A 12889-nucleotide genomic window follows, 5' to 3' on the forward strand; every position below is an offset into this window, starting at 1 on the left:
AAAACTGCCCGTGTTCACATTTTATGAAAAATACAGAGAGTTAGAAAAATAGAAAATAATATCTGCAGGTACACAGTTATAGAGAAACCTTTAATAAGAGAACAAGTACCTTTAGCTTTTAAAGGAGCAGAGTAAATGCTAGCACCTAGTGGACATTATCACATCACTTGTCATTGTTTTCATATATTACAATTCATTTACATACGAATGCAATAAGAACTGCCAGCTGCCCATCTCAGGAGCACGGTGCTTAAGTTATCCCGTCTTGATCAGCGGTTCAAGCCTCCTGGAAGAAGAGATTGCAGAAACCTTGCTCACTGACCATCGCCAACACTCAGTCCATAACCTACGTGTACTTACACTCTCCTGAAGTCTGCTTCATAAGTGCATCGGTTTACATTAAAATTACCTTTAAAAATCTCTCTGCATGTTTGACCTTTACACAATTAAGGCACCTTTTACACCCCTTGGGGTTATGGATTCTTCTAATAAGAAGAAGGATGAAAAAACTATCTATAGTGACCAGAATGTATTGCGGAATGCCTGTGGCAGATGACAACCCCTAAAGGGATGAACAAGCGAGATGTTCCACAATCCATAGAAACATCCTGGTCAGCCCTGAGCCATACACCGGAACTTCTGACTGACTGACTTATTTACTAGTTTCTAAAGTCAGTAACCAACATTTAACTTGTTCTTGTTCAGTTCCCTCTCCAAGTTGCCAATGAGAGTGTCAATACTCTCCTGCAGGTCCTTGAGGTTGACCCTGTTGCTTAGAACCGGGTTTGATCTCCTGGATCTTCATGTAGGCCTGGTATGTGTGCTCTTTGGCTAAGGGTTCCTGGGTGGATATAATATGACTGGGGGAAACGTCTTTTTGGAGGTCCCCTTGGCAAGTCTCCAACCCCTCTTCAACTTCATTCTCCTCCACAGCTTGAAACACCTGGTCCAGCTTCCCTTGCTGATCCTCTGTGTCCTCCATGTCCTCTGAAGGTACATCATCGTAGTCTGCCTCCTCGCTGGGCGGCCGTTTTGGTGGCTGGAGGTAGTTGTCTCCACACCGGCTCCAGTCCCCAGCGTAGCGATTGCTGGGACTGTCCAACCGACCCGGTTTGGGACGCAGTACGCCAGCCATCTCTGCCTCGCTTAGGTTCAGCACCTGTGGACGTTCCCTCCTTCTGCGCAGGTATTGGGGGGCAGGAGTAGTCTCCATTGAGGGCTCCTTCATTGGGGCAGAGGTGGGGCTTTGGGGGTTCACCACTGATGAAAAGAAACAGAAGGATACCGTACTATTATGTAGAGTTTATAAAAGTGAGTACGTGCCAAAGACATGCCATGCAGCACATAAACATGCCAACTGTACAAAATTGCAACTGCAGTGTTTTAACCATCAATAATCTAATATTAAATTTGCTATATCTCTAAAACTTGGCATCATAAACTTGTTTGGAATTGAACAGTTAAATGCTTTCTTATGTATAATGAGAATTTTTTTGGTAGTGTTATGACAGTTTGGAAACCCTACTATTTAAGCATTAATCACTAAAAACACAGTTGAATTTCAAGATATATACAGAAAACGCAGCCTTACAAAGGCTTAGAAGGGGCACAATCACATTAAATGCGTGCGTACAAAGTAAAGAAGAAAAACTGCACGGCTTTAGTCGACCTTGACGCAGACTCAGACACAACCGTAGCCCAGTTACCTGTACTTCTCCTTACTCTCTGTGTGTAACTGCTTCCTCCAGTGAGCCGTAAAACAGGAAAAGAACGGGAATAAACTACGGGATTTTAAAAAAAATGCAGAGGCAATAACGTCAGTGCAGGACGTTAAGCCCGAGCACAATGAAGCCGAGCAAGTTTGAAAACGCTTTTTTAAGAAAGCAGAAAGCAATTATGCTTTTTCCTTTTGCCTCAACCTGAAGCATGAAGAAGCTGGAAAGCCTCAAGAACCACAGCTTTATTTCCAGACGTCATAAAAAGGGAAACACTGCAATGCTGGCAGCATTGCAAATCAATCTCGAGATATGGTGCAGAACTTGAATTCCCAACATATCACATCACGTAAAGCAAAGAATGAAGGTTTCCCCTCCTGGCCTCTGTTACCACACAGTTCCTCACTGCCTAAAAATACCATGGTCACTGACCGCTCCCTCCCTCCCAGCACCCCTCTTCTTTCTGTGCGCAAACTGTGCCGCTTCCCTGAGTACCTGCTCTCTTTTCACACCCACACTCCCCAACACACCTCCCTCGAGGGCTAAAGTTACCACGTACGTCCTACAATTATGGGCTGAACACAAGAGCCGAGAATATAACGTAATGAGTGAGACGTTAGATTTTTAAGTATAACCTAACAAGTATGGAATGTAATGACGACACAAACAGAGGTGAAGAATCCATTTCAATGCAGTCACAAAATTGCTCACATTAAATTCAATAAGAACACACTAAAACAGGAAGACTTCAACAATATGAAACAAAATTTGTGGGGTTTTTTAGCCGTTTTTTTTCAGAATTTTAGGAGGATCACATTATATTGCTGTGCATTACTACTAGGCATCAGGATGTAAAAGGTAATGAGAAGTAACATTTCCGATATTCTTCAGGGAACCCTAAACCAGATATATAATATAGTAATGGAAAAGCCTTCATGCAGCTACTCCTGTGATGTATACTGGTTTATGCTGCGGTATGTGACATTTGGATTGTACTCAAGAACCACATGCTTCCAGATCTCTCCTGTTGATGAAATGCACATTGTATTGTTCTCTGAGATGTACAGCACGTCACTTTGGAGAAAAGCATTTGCTAAATGAATAAATGTAAATGCAATATACACAACGTGGGTAACAACATTAATGCTTTGAATTTAAATCAGAGTTATAATCGAAAAACCCAAAAGTAAATTCTTCCTCTTATCCACATTTGATGCATTTTAGTTTGGTTATGAGCCACTAACACGAGGAGTTATATAAGCAGAGGGGGCTTTTGAACTCAATATGCAGCATATATTTTTCCAGGCAATTTGTTTAAAAGGCTCCACCCAACAAGAGTGGTTTATATTCGGTTTCCTAGTCATGATGAAACACTTTGCGGACTATTTCATCTTTGATATAACGTTGCCAACAACTGCTTTCAACGGCAACCAGCAAACCTCAGAAAGCAAACTCCTGAAAGACTGACTCTAATGGACCACATCTTTGTCGACTGCTGGGAGTAATTTGCACTAATCTTTAGTATTTTAATAAAAGCATCAGGCACTGAAGGCCATGTAGTAGGTCTGGGTGTTCTTAGGCATCCACTCACAAAGTTATTTCTCTGTCTCCACACAACAATTTTGCTCTTGCTACATGACACAGCAGATTCTCAGTGGTCTCTTCATGACAGTGAGTCAAGTAAATAAACCGAGAGTACCTGGCCATAGCTGCAGGAGGTAGTGAAGAACTTCTATATGTTTCTTGAAGTGAAGGGCACTGGCCAGCTCTTCGGAATCAATGAAGACACGATTGCTGTGGCAGGAGGCCTCCTGGCGCTGGCTGAGGAGCACGGGCCCGAAGCACACGGCCAGGTTCTGGCAAGTCATTTTGTTCACTTCGTGATGCGAGGCAACCCGTTTCAGATGGTCCAGCAGCTTCCGTAGAGTTGCCTGCCATTGACGGCAAAATGAGCAGAATGAACAGTTTGATCCCAAAAAAATTGGACACTTGGAAGAACAGCAAAAAAAAGGTTTCTCCCCAAACATGTGCAAGCACTGTTACTGGAGATGAAGCTGAGTTAGTAAAAGTTTATTCACTGACGAAACAGGTATACAGAGGAGAGAGGAGATGGCCAGGCTCCAATTCTAGACACACTAATACATAGTGCTCTTAAAGAGCTCTGCTATCTAAAGGTCTGTGTTATTCTCCACATATGTGTTTTCTTCTCAAATGATCATACTTCCAGGTCAGAAATATGAAAAAATAATAATAAAAAAAAAATAAATAAATTAAGTAGCATCCAACAGCAGTATCTTCCAACTTTAGAACTACACCTAAAAATCAAATAAAATAAAATGAAATTTAAAAAAGAAAAAAAAAAAACACACAGAAACCCACTAGCTGCCCCTCTAAAACATCCCCCGAGCGTCATTACCTTCTCCACATCTGGCAGGATCTCCAAGAGGCTCACGGTGTGCTCGGAGTCCGCCGGGTCATTCTCGTTCCCATTGGTGCCAATGCGCAGAGGCCTCTTGGCCATGAAGTCCAGAACAGCCTCATACAGCTGCTTGCTTATCAGAGGGTAGGGCAACTCCCGCAAGTAGTCTTTGAGAACACCTGCCCGACGAGGAAAATGGACATGCATCACACACACGGGTAGGACACATCAGTGTATGGTTCAGCATCCATCATAACAAGTGACAGACCACTCCGTACTGACGTCTACTGCACAAATGACTGGTGTTATAACTCATTTCTTGGCACGTGAATGGAGGAGGCCATCCGGTGTACAATCGTTACTGTGCAACGCAGCAGGAATACAGCTAGAATCAAAATCGTGAGAGTTTTTGCTCTCGTTTATAGCACTTTGACGGATACGCTGGGCTGCATCGGGTTTGTTTTTAGAACCTGACTGGAATCAGGCGTGACTCCCCAGCCTGAGAATGTGGCAGCAGCCGGTGTTCAAACCTGTAATATCTACTCCCAGGGCCAGATGTAGCCAAAGCAAAACATAAAACACTATCTTCTCAAAGCCAGATCTATACTCCGTAAGCCAGAAAAACAACTGGCCTATCTGTGACTAATTAACAAAACGGGAAATAGAAGCCCATAAATTTTGGGTGGACAAATGACCAGCTGTTACTCTGGCACGGCCCTACAGACCCCTACACCACCCCCTGCAAAGACCTTTGGGTAAGATCCTGTACACAGCAGGCTTAAAACTGTTCTGTAGACGGTTCCTTTGTCTTTACAAAAATAAGGGCTCATTGACAGAGCATGACTGCTCCAACATGGTCAAAGAGCCCTTTCCAAAGGTAAAGCGCACTCCCAATGTGTGAAAAGACTTAATTCACAAAATCTTTTTTTTGTTTAAGTATTAGCAAGTCTGTCTCGTTAGACAATACACTTTTGAATTTTGCTTCAAATTTTCAGTACAATAAAATAGTAGTAGCAAATATCACCTGACATTTAACTGAAATTAAAGTTTTTCCTGGTATTTGATCCACTTCATAAACTTGCACTACATTATCTGTTTCATAAATGGTTGTTTTGCATAAATTGACTACTGCTATAAGTACAGTAAATACTTATTAAAATTTAAAGTCTCTTCAGCAGATCCAAAATGCTTTCGTACAAGTTGTTTTTGACCTGCTAAAGTATTCCTATGCATCTCCCCTCCTTCTCTCTCTCCATTCGCTTCCTGTAGCTGTAGTCCATATGAAGTTCAGGACTCAAAGATACAGTCTACAAGAGGATCAACTTTCCAAAACCTACAGGACCTAAACACTCGTTAGACCACATGCAGAAGTCTGCTCTCCTCTATCTCTGGATGCTTCATGATCCCACTCATGAGAGTTCCATGGGAGTTCCAAAACCCTACATGCTCCTATGAGAGCTTCAGTCTCTAGGTTCTCGGTTTTTGCCTCCTAAATTGGTGGAATGAGTTCCCTCTATCCCTCAGAGCTGGGGGCATCTAAACATTTCTTTCAGATGCATTTCTCTCCTGATCTCTGAGCTGCTCTACAATTTGCATCATACCATCTGTCATGATCACATCTCTATTTCCTACAAAAATCAATTCAATAGGAAGCTACATCAAATTAACTGCTTTGAGAGTTATGTCTGCATCTAAACCTCTTAGCTTGTTATGAAATGCACATTGTATTTACCATGAGTTATACATCAGTTTGGAAAATAGCACCTGCTAAATAAGTAAATGTCACTCAATATATTTAAATATATTTAAATACTGCACCTTTAATACACTTTCATTTAAAAAAAAAAAAAATGTGTATGCTGGGAATTTTTCCCGTAAATCCAGATTTGTTTAAGTCAAATTTACATAAGCAGAGGTGTGTCTGTAGTGTTTAATGGTAAGCTTTTGTGACCTGAAATAAAGGGTATGAATTTTGCTTTAAGTCCCTTAAATTAAGATGAGATTCCACCTGCGTTTCTCAACCAGCTTCCCCAACCAAATGCACATTACTGTCTTTTGAAAGCCCTTGCATCTGTGCATATCAAAACTGAAGAACCGGATGTGTTTGTTAGTTGCGATTTTAACTGGCTTCACTGTTAAAAATGGTAACTGAAGAGCTCTCCCACCCTGCTACTCATCGTCTTAGACAAACATTTGTTTTGCAAATGAATGTTCACGGACTACAAAGGGATTCTTAAATACAGAAATTTTAAAATCGCAGTCAAAAATGGACCCCCGCACAATGTCACGCCCACACCACCAAGCCAAACGACCACACCTGCTGCACTTTAGAGCCGCCAGGGATAAAGGAAGCCACGCCAAAGCACAAAGCTGCGGAATCTCATTGAGCCCACCGCTTCTCCTGCGACAGTCCGCGAAACTCACTTGCCTCCTCGTCCTTACAATCCCTGTCTTCTCGGTTCCTGATCATCTCCTGCTTCATCTGATCAACCTCAATTCCCATCTCGTCCAAAGAACAACGCCTGCACGTCAAACGACCTTTGCCTGTCCCCGACTACGATTCTTGCCTGTTCCCTTGTCCAATCCTCCCAAGAAAAACAAACCCACAATTGGGTCCTCGCCTACACCTCGGTCTCCTAGACACAGTGTCATGAACATTACCTTTGCGTATGCGACTGTTCCTGGAAACTCAGATAGTGTCTTTTTGTTGCTTTGGGTTTTTCCCTGTGCAAAACACCATCGGTCAAGATTCGACAGGTCTTAAAACCACAGCACAGATGGGAATCTACTAGGAAAGCTAATCTGGCGTCTACGACTCCTCAAGTCATCTTTGCGAAACGAAAGTTCTCTCTCCGGTAATCTGCGACGGTGCGGACCTGCTTCATGGCTACTCTTCAAACGCTCCCCTGCAGCAATAAGCTGTCAGAGCTTCAAGCTAGGAGCAATGTGGCAAGAAACAAGATGGAATAGAGAAAAAATTTCTAAATATGTTAATAAAAATCAAAAAAATCATCTCAGAAGATCATCGCTCACCCCGCAACCACGTATATAACATCTACATGCTCCTTACAAATAAACACAGAGAATGTCTACACAAGCGTGAAGTGACCCAGGAAACAAATAATGCTGCCTTTATGTTGAAGTAAATGATTAGCCCACAATGACTCAACTGTGTGTTTGGCTTTTTTGAAGGGTGTCTTAACCACGACTGGCTGTACCTGGAGTTCAGCACAAAAGCCAACCGTTCAACAAAGGCACGGTCACGACTGGGGAGACCAAGTGCGCTTTCTCCAGGTGTTCCCATAGCACATGTCACAGCCAAGAGGAATAAGAACTCAAATTCTTAATGAAAGATTAAATACTAGAGAGGCTGCTAATAATTTTACACTGGGAGAACTTCTTTCAAAAGGTCTGGTAAGAATATAATTTCAATATTAATATATTTTTAATCTAGATTGCGAGTACTGTATGGCATTCGTGCTTCACCTGTTCTAAATACAGGTACAGCCGCTGGTGTGTAACCAAGGGTCACTTAAAGAATGTGTTCTTCATGTGGTGGCAGAGAGGTGAACTGCTTGCTTTTGTCACCGCTGACCCCAATGCCATCCTGCACCGAGACCCGCTGCCAACTTCACACGAAGGAAACGAAATGCGGAACCTCCCGAAAAACAGATGGGAATTTGTTCAGAGCCACTAACTGGGAATGGAATAACCTCAATCCCCAGCCCTCCCCTGACAACCAGTGCCTCGCGTGCGATTATGACACCCACGCAATTTGTACCTCTTTGTAAGCGCGGGTGCCTCTTTGCCAGCCTGCCGTTCAGTTAATCCCAATGCATGAGACAAATACCATCTGTGTTTGTTTGGAAACAAAGGGGCCGCTTGTTAATGACTTTCCGTGTCTTAACGGGGTGGTGTGCGCTGCATGGCGATCGCTGTGGTTGGGGGTGCGACAGACTGTGAAAGTCCCCACCGCCATCTAAACTCCAGCGCTCGAAAGCACTCCGACGTATTAAAAAGAAAAAAAAAAAGAGAGAAAGAATTTAAAACCATTTCTGATCAGCTCCATTTCTGCCTTGTTCAAAATATATTTAGTCTAGATTATTTTCCTCTGTTTCTCTGGCTTTTTGATTTTGGCTTTGTGACAGACCCTGATGAATCCCTCTGTCCACGGCCCGCAGTTTCACAGACCGGATTTTCTGTTACAGGAAGCGACATCTGCCATCGCAAACCAAAAATATAACTTCCAGTAGGATCCTTTTGCACAGTGACAGCAAGGATACAGAGAATTTCAGAGCCTAAAATGCACGTAACTCTGACAAGCAGTGCCTGCTGAACATTAAACAGCTCTACCTTGCACGTTTCGGCAAGGTAAAGGTGGAACATTACCGGGGAAATACACGAGGGCTACAAATCAGGCCGTTCTAGCCATCTGCATAGCGGGATCTCTAGGACACGGTGCTTCCATCTGCTCTCCCCGGATAAGTCCGAAGGTCAGCGAAGGCCAGCGGGGGACCCGAACGCAAGGACCGAAAATCTCCCGGGAAACATCGGAGACAAGTCAACAACAGCGATTCAATTAACAATCCGCAGGTGACCCCACACATGGCTGCTAAGTCATCTGTGCAACTCAAAGCCTGCGAGCCCGAGCTTGCGTCTCCGGCAGATTTATTCAAATTGCGTCTTATCTGGAGTTCGCGCACTGCACGTCAAATCAAATTAATTATATATTTGCAGCTACGCTTACATCCATTCATTTCCCACACGCCATTCTCCAAAACGAAGTACATCTCGGGGAGAAATAGAACGAGTGCATTGCGCCAACAGAAGGAGAGATTTGGAAGCAGACACGTGATTCTGGAGCAGAGTCCATTTGTCAGATTCTACCATATGAAGCAGTATTTGTCACCCAAGTAGCTGCGTAAAGGTTTATCCGTTATTCGACGACTTCTAATCACACAATTATGAAACGTAAACATGTATACGTTCATCACGCGCTTAAAAGATCAGGGAAGAAGTGGACGTGAAAGAGGTGCTGTATTTGCTGTTACTTAGACATCCCTTTATCCAAAGCCGTTATATTTTGAGTAACACTTCGTGTTAACCTTCAAGCTGCGGAATCATTTTAAATCATTTAGGATTTAAACAAACCAATTTTTTTTACGAAAAATCTAGGGCCACAGTCGCTGAACCACATGCGACTCCAAGCTACAATCTAGAACAACCCCCCATACACACACACACACACACCACATGTTTTGCCAGCTCCGGTCTGAACTTTGACTCGTGCTAATCTCTTTCTGCGTTTCTGTTTTCTCGATGAGCCACGTGACACACGGCACCGCGGCTCTCCTCCGACTTCTCCTGCTTATTAGCTCAAACAAGCCCCAAAGCCCTCCCCTCCATCCACCTCCAAAAGCACTCGCTTCGCAGAGCAAATTTAGACAGCAAGCGAAACCAACAATCCGTGTTGGTGCGGGGCCTTTTTTCGGGCCCGCTCAACCGTAAACTGTGTTCTTTACCCTGACATGCAAATTCATGTGGATCAAAGCGGACATGATACAGGATCAGTTTAGTCAGCCTCTTCTAAAAAAAAAAAAAAAAAAAAAAACCCAACAAGAGCCCACAGCTTTCAGCCCCCATCATGTTTCCATTTTCCTGAAAATAACAACATAACACAAGCCTGATTCTCGCTGTTCCCGTCGCTGCGTGGCAAGGAATGCCTGACTGCTCGAGCCTGTAAACAATCCGGCTTTTTGATAACTCTTCATAGATAATTAACTCCACAGATAAAGGCTGCCAAAAAAAAAAAAAAAAGGAGGTCTGTTTTGAACAGTATAACAAAAAAAGTGGGAACAGCTTGAGAGCCAAGTGTTGACTGGAACATAAATAGCTGTATTCATACAAGCAGCTGGTAACTGACTGCGTTGGGCTCCTTCCAGCTCAGGTCAGGAGTTGAAGAACTCCTTGAGCCTTGTTAAATAGTCTCAGGTGACCTTCGATGGTCAGGAGATAGGTAAGATGGCATGTCTGAACCTGGAGATAAAAATTACTTCAATGCAATTTGGTTCATGTCAGGACACTCATTTCAAGCCTCGGCAAGGCCTGACAGGAGAAACCCTAAGTGGAATGTTTTATGTTTTTTTTTTTTTTTTTAAAGAAAAGATAAGACATTTGTCAGGACGGGCACACACTTGTGGACTCTCAACAATACCTGAGAAAAACAGTCAACAGCAAGAGTCGTTATTGCTCAATCAAAACACGGTACGGTGTAAAAACGTATTCATATCACACTCTTCTGTATTTACATTTATTCATTCAGCTGACTTGGTTCCCCAGTGCATTACAATATTAAGCTACTTCGAGTCATTTTCCCATTTATACGGCAGGATTACGTTTACCGGAGAAATTTAGGATAAGTACCGCGCTTGAGGGCGCTACACGAGGAGGGGGGATTTAAACCCGTGATGTCCGAGATCAGAGGCAGCGGCTCTAAACCACTATGCCGCCTGCTGGGCATTGCTCCAGAAGTTCTCCAGTCATTCATCCATTTTTACAGCAGAGAAATGTCTCACACACACAATGGGTGAATTAGAGTCCTAAATTCAGTTGAAATAGATGTCTTTGGACTGTGGGAGGAAACTCGGAGAGAACATGGAAACACCAGACACAGACAACTGGATTCAAACCCATGTCCAAGTACACCGTCCAGGTGCCGTGAGAAGCCAACACTACTCTCGGCGCTACAGTGCTGCCCAATAACAGAACAAACGGTAAAATACAGAGTCGTGTCTCCTGACTCAAGCGCAAACCCTAATGCTTCGCACGCGCTTGGAAATATCCATGTATCCTACCGACCCGAAAAGTTACGCCGTTCACAACTGACTTTCTTTCCATGGAAAACGTTTTAAAAACATGGCATTGTTTCAGTTTACGGTGTTCAAATCATACACAGCACGGATTATTAAAACCTATTTCAAAACTACAACAATATTTTAGTTTTCATGCCATTCATCAGTTTACGTGAAGAACTGCTAACATGAATACACTAATTACATGAACTCACCTCCTGAGCATCTAGCACACCGACCAACTTCACTGAAACACATTTTCCTTTTACAGCTAGTCGTACCGTGAAATACATTACGGTATTGACATTTTTCACCGATTAAAAATGCTTGCAGCAGATCACAAACAAGCATTTAAAAAGATTTTATATGCAAATACGAACATACAGAATTAGCACATGTGCATAACGTTATTTCTTTTTTTAGCTTCCATATTAAAAAAATAAAAATAAAACAAAACATTTGCTTTGCAATACCATCTGGGCAATTTTAATGTTATTAATGTGACTTTTCTTTACTGCAGACCTGTTTGTTGCCGGGTGTCAGGCCTGTACCTGTGATGACGTTGATGTCTGGGTACTGGTTCTCCGAGAGCTCCACGAGCCGACTGTCCCTCTCAAAGGCCTCGCGCAGCTCCTTCTTCACGGCCGCCGAGCCACAGAGACGGTAGAGACCCACCACCTGGTCACGAACATGCATCTTTAGCCAAGTCACCCAACACCTGCCCCTCACCAGGTGCTGCTCTTTTAAGGGCTTCTTCTACAAATACATTTATTTACTTAGCTGACACTTTCCTCCAAAGTGACTTATAATGTCAAGTTACTTACAAATTTATGCAGCTGGGGAATTTTAGGGTAAGTATCTTGCTCATGGGTACCACAGCTAGGGGTGAGATTCAAACCTACAACCTTTGGGGCCCAAGACAGCAGCCCTAACCCCTATGATAACAATATACTCACACTTCATTAAAGCAAAATAGCTTTTTTAAATCTCGACAGAGTTTTGTTAGGATTCTTTGTAAAACCTTTAATGTTCACAGTTTAAGGTCATTTCAAAGAAGCGATGGAAACCCTTGTACGGTATTTCACAGAAAATTTGCAAAATGGGTTCGTCTTTGCGGACACTGTTCCGAGTGAAGATTTTTTTTTTTTCGGCGACAACTATATTGTTCTCTAATAGAAATAATATCCTATTCCAGCATAGAATAGATGTATATCAACAATAGGAAAGTGTATCATATCAGCACATAAATCAGAGAGAAGAGAAAGGTTTGCCGTGCTCAACTGTTCCTTCCCGAGAGCAGCCCTCGGACGCTCTGACAAGCGGAGGACTGTGCGGAAAGAGACACGATGCCAACGTAGCGCCGATCTTCCAAACCTACACATTTCCGAAGGCCAGCTTTTTCAAGTTCACGAAATAAACGCGACCAATCCGAAACGGCAGCGCTACGATCAAAATAACTTTAGATTCCTTTCTGTAAACTCTTTTTATACCGATTCACTAAATGTTTTATTGCATGTCATGAAATGCCACAGCGCCACAAACATCTGGCAGGAATGTCATATTCTGGATCAATGGTACGTAGTGTTTGACTGTGTTTTTTTTTTTTTTTTTTGGGGGGGCTGTTTTTCTTCCCCTCCTAACCTATATTCTCGCCTGATCTGATCTTGTTTGTTTTCCTCCCCAGCTCGAAAAGCGGGTCTCAGACTAAACCTGCGCTGCCAGCACGCACTGTGTTTAAATACACACCAGACACGTAGGCCTCGCAAGCCTCGGAAACACAGGACTATTTGAGGAGTGAGAAAACATCAAACGTCGTAACGGCCGCAGGCATCCCTCGTATTTTCACGGCAATCCGACTCTTCGGATTTCCCGGCCCCGAGAGACGCGCGTCTTGCTTTTTAACA

General features: G+C 43.1%; 1 protein-coding gene across 1 annotated transcript in view; it reads right to left on the reverse strand.

Moving 5' to 3' along the window:
* Positions 1 to 583: 583 nt before the first annotated feature.
* LOC114911310 (rho GTPase-activating protein SYDE2-like) overlaps positions 584 to 12889 on the reverse strand; it is a 33597-nt gene continuing 21291 nt past the window's right edge. The window contains 5 exon segments of the mRNA XM_029255035.1: positions 584 to 783; positions 785 to 1260; positions 3415 to 3646; positions 4132 to 4313; positions 11537 to 11663. Of these exon segments, the coding sequence (XP_029110868.1) occupies positions 673 to 783; positions 785 to 1260; positions 3415 to 3646; positions 4132 to 4313; positions 11537 to 11663 (1128 nt within the window). The 3' untranslated portion in view covers positions 584 to 672.

Source organism: Scleropages formosus, chromosome 9 (genome assembly GCF_900964775.1).
Source record: "Scleropages formosus chromosome 9, fSclFor1.1, whole genome shotgun sequence".
NCBI classification, from domain to species: domain Eukaryota; kingdom Metazoa; phylum Chordata; class Actinopteri; order Osteoglossiformes; family Osteoglossidae; genus Scleropages; species Scleropages formosus.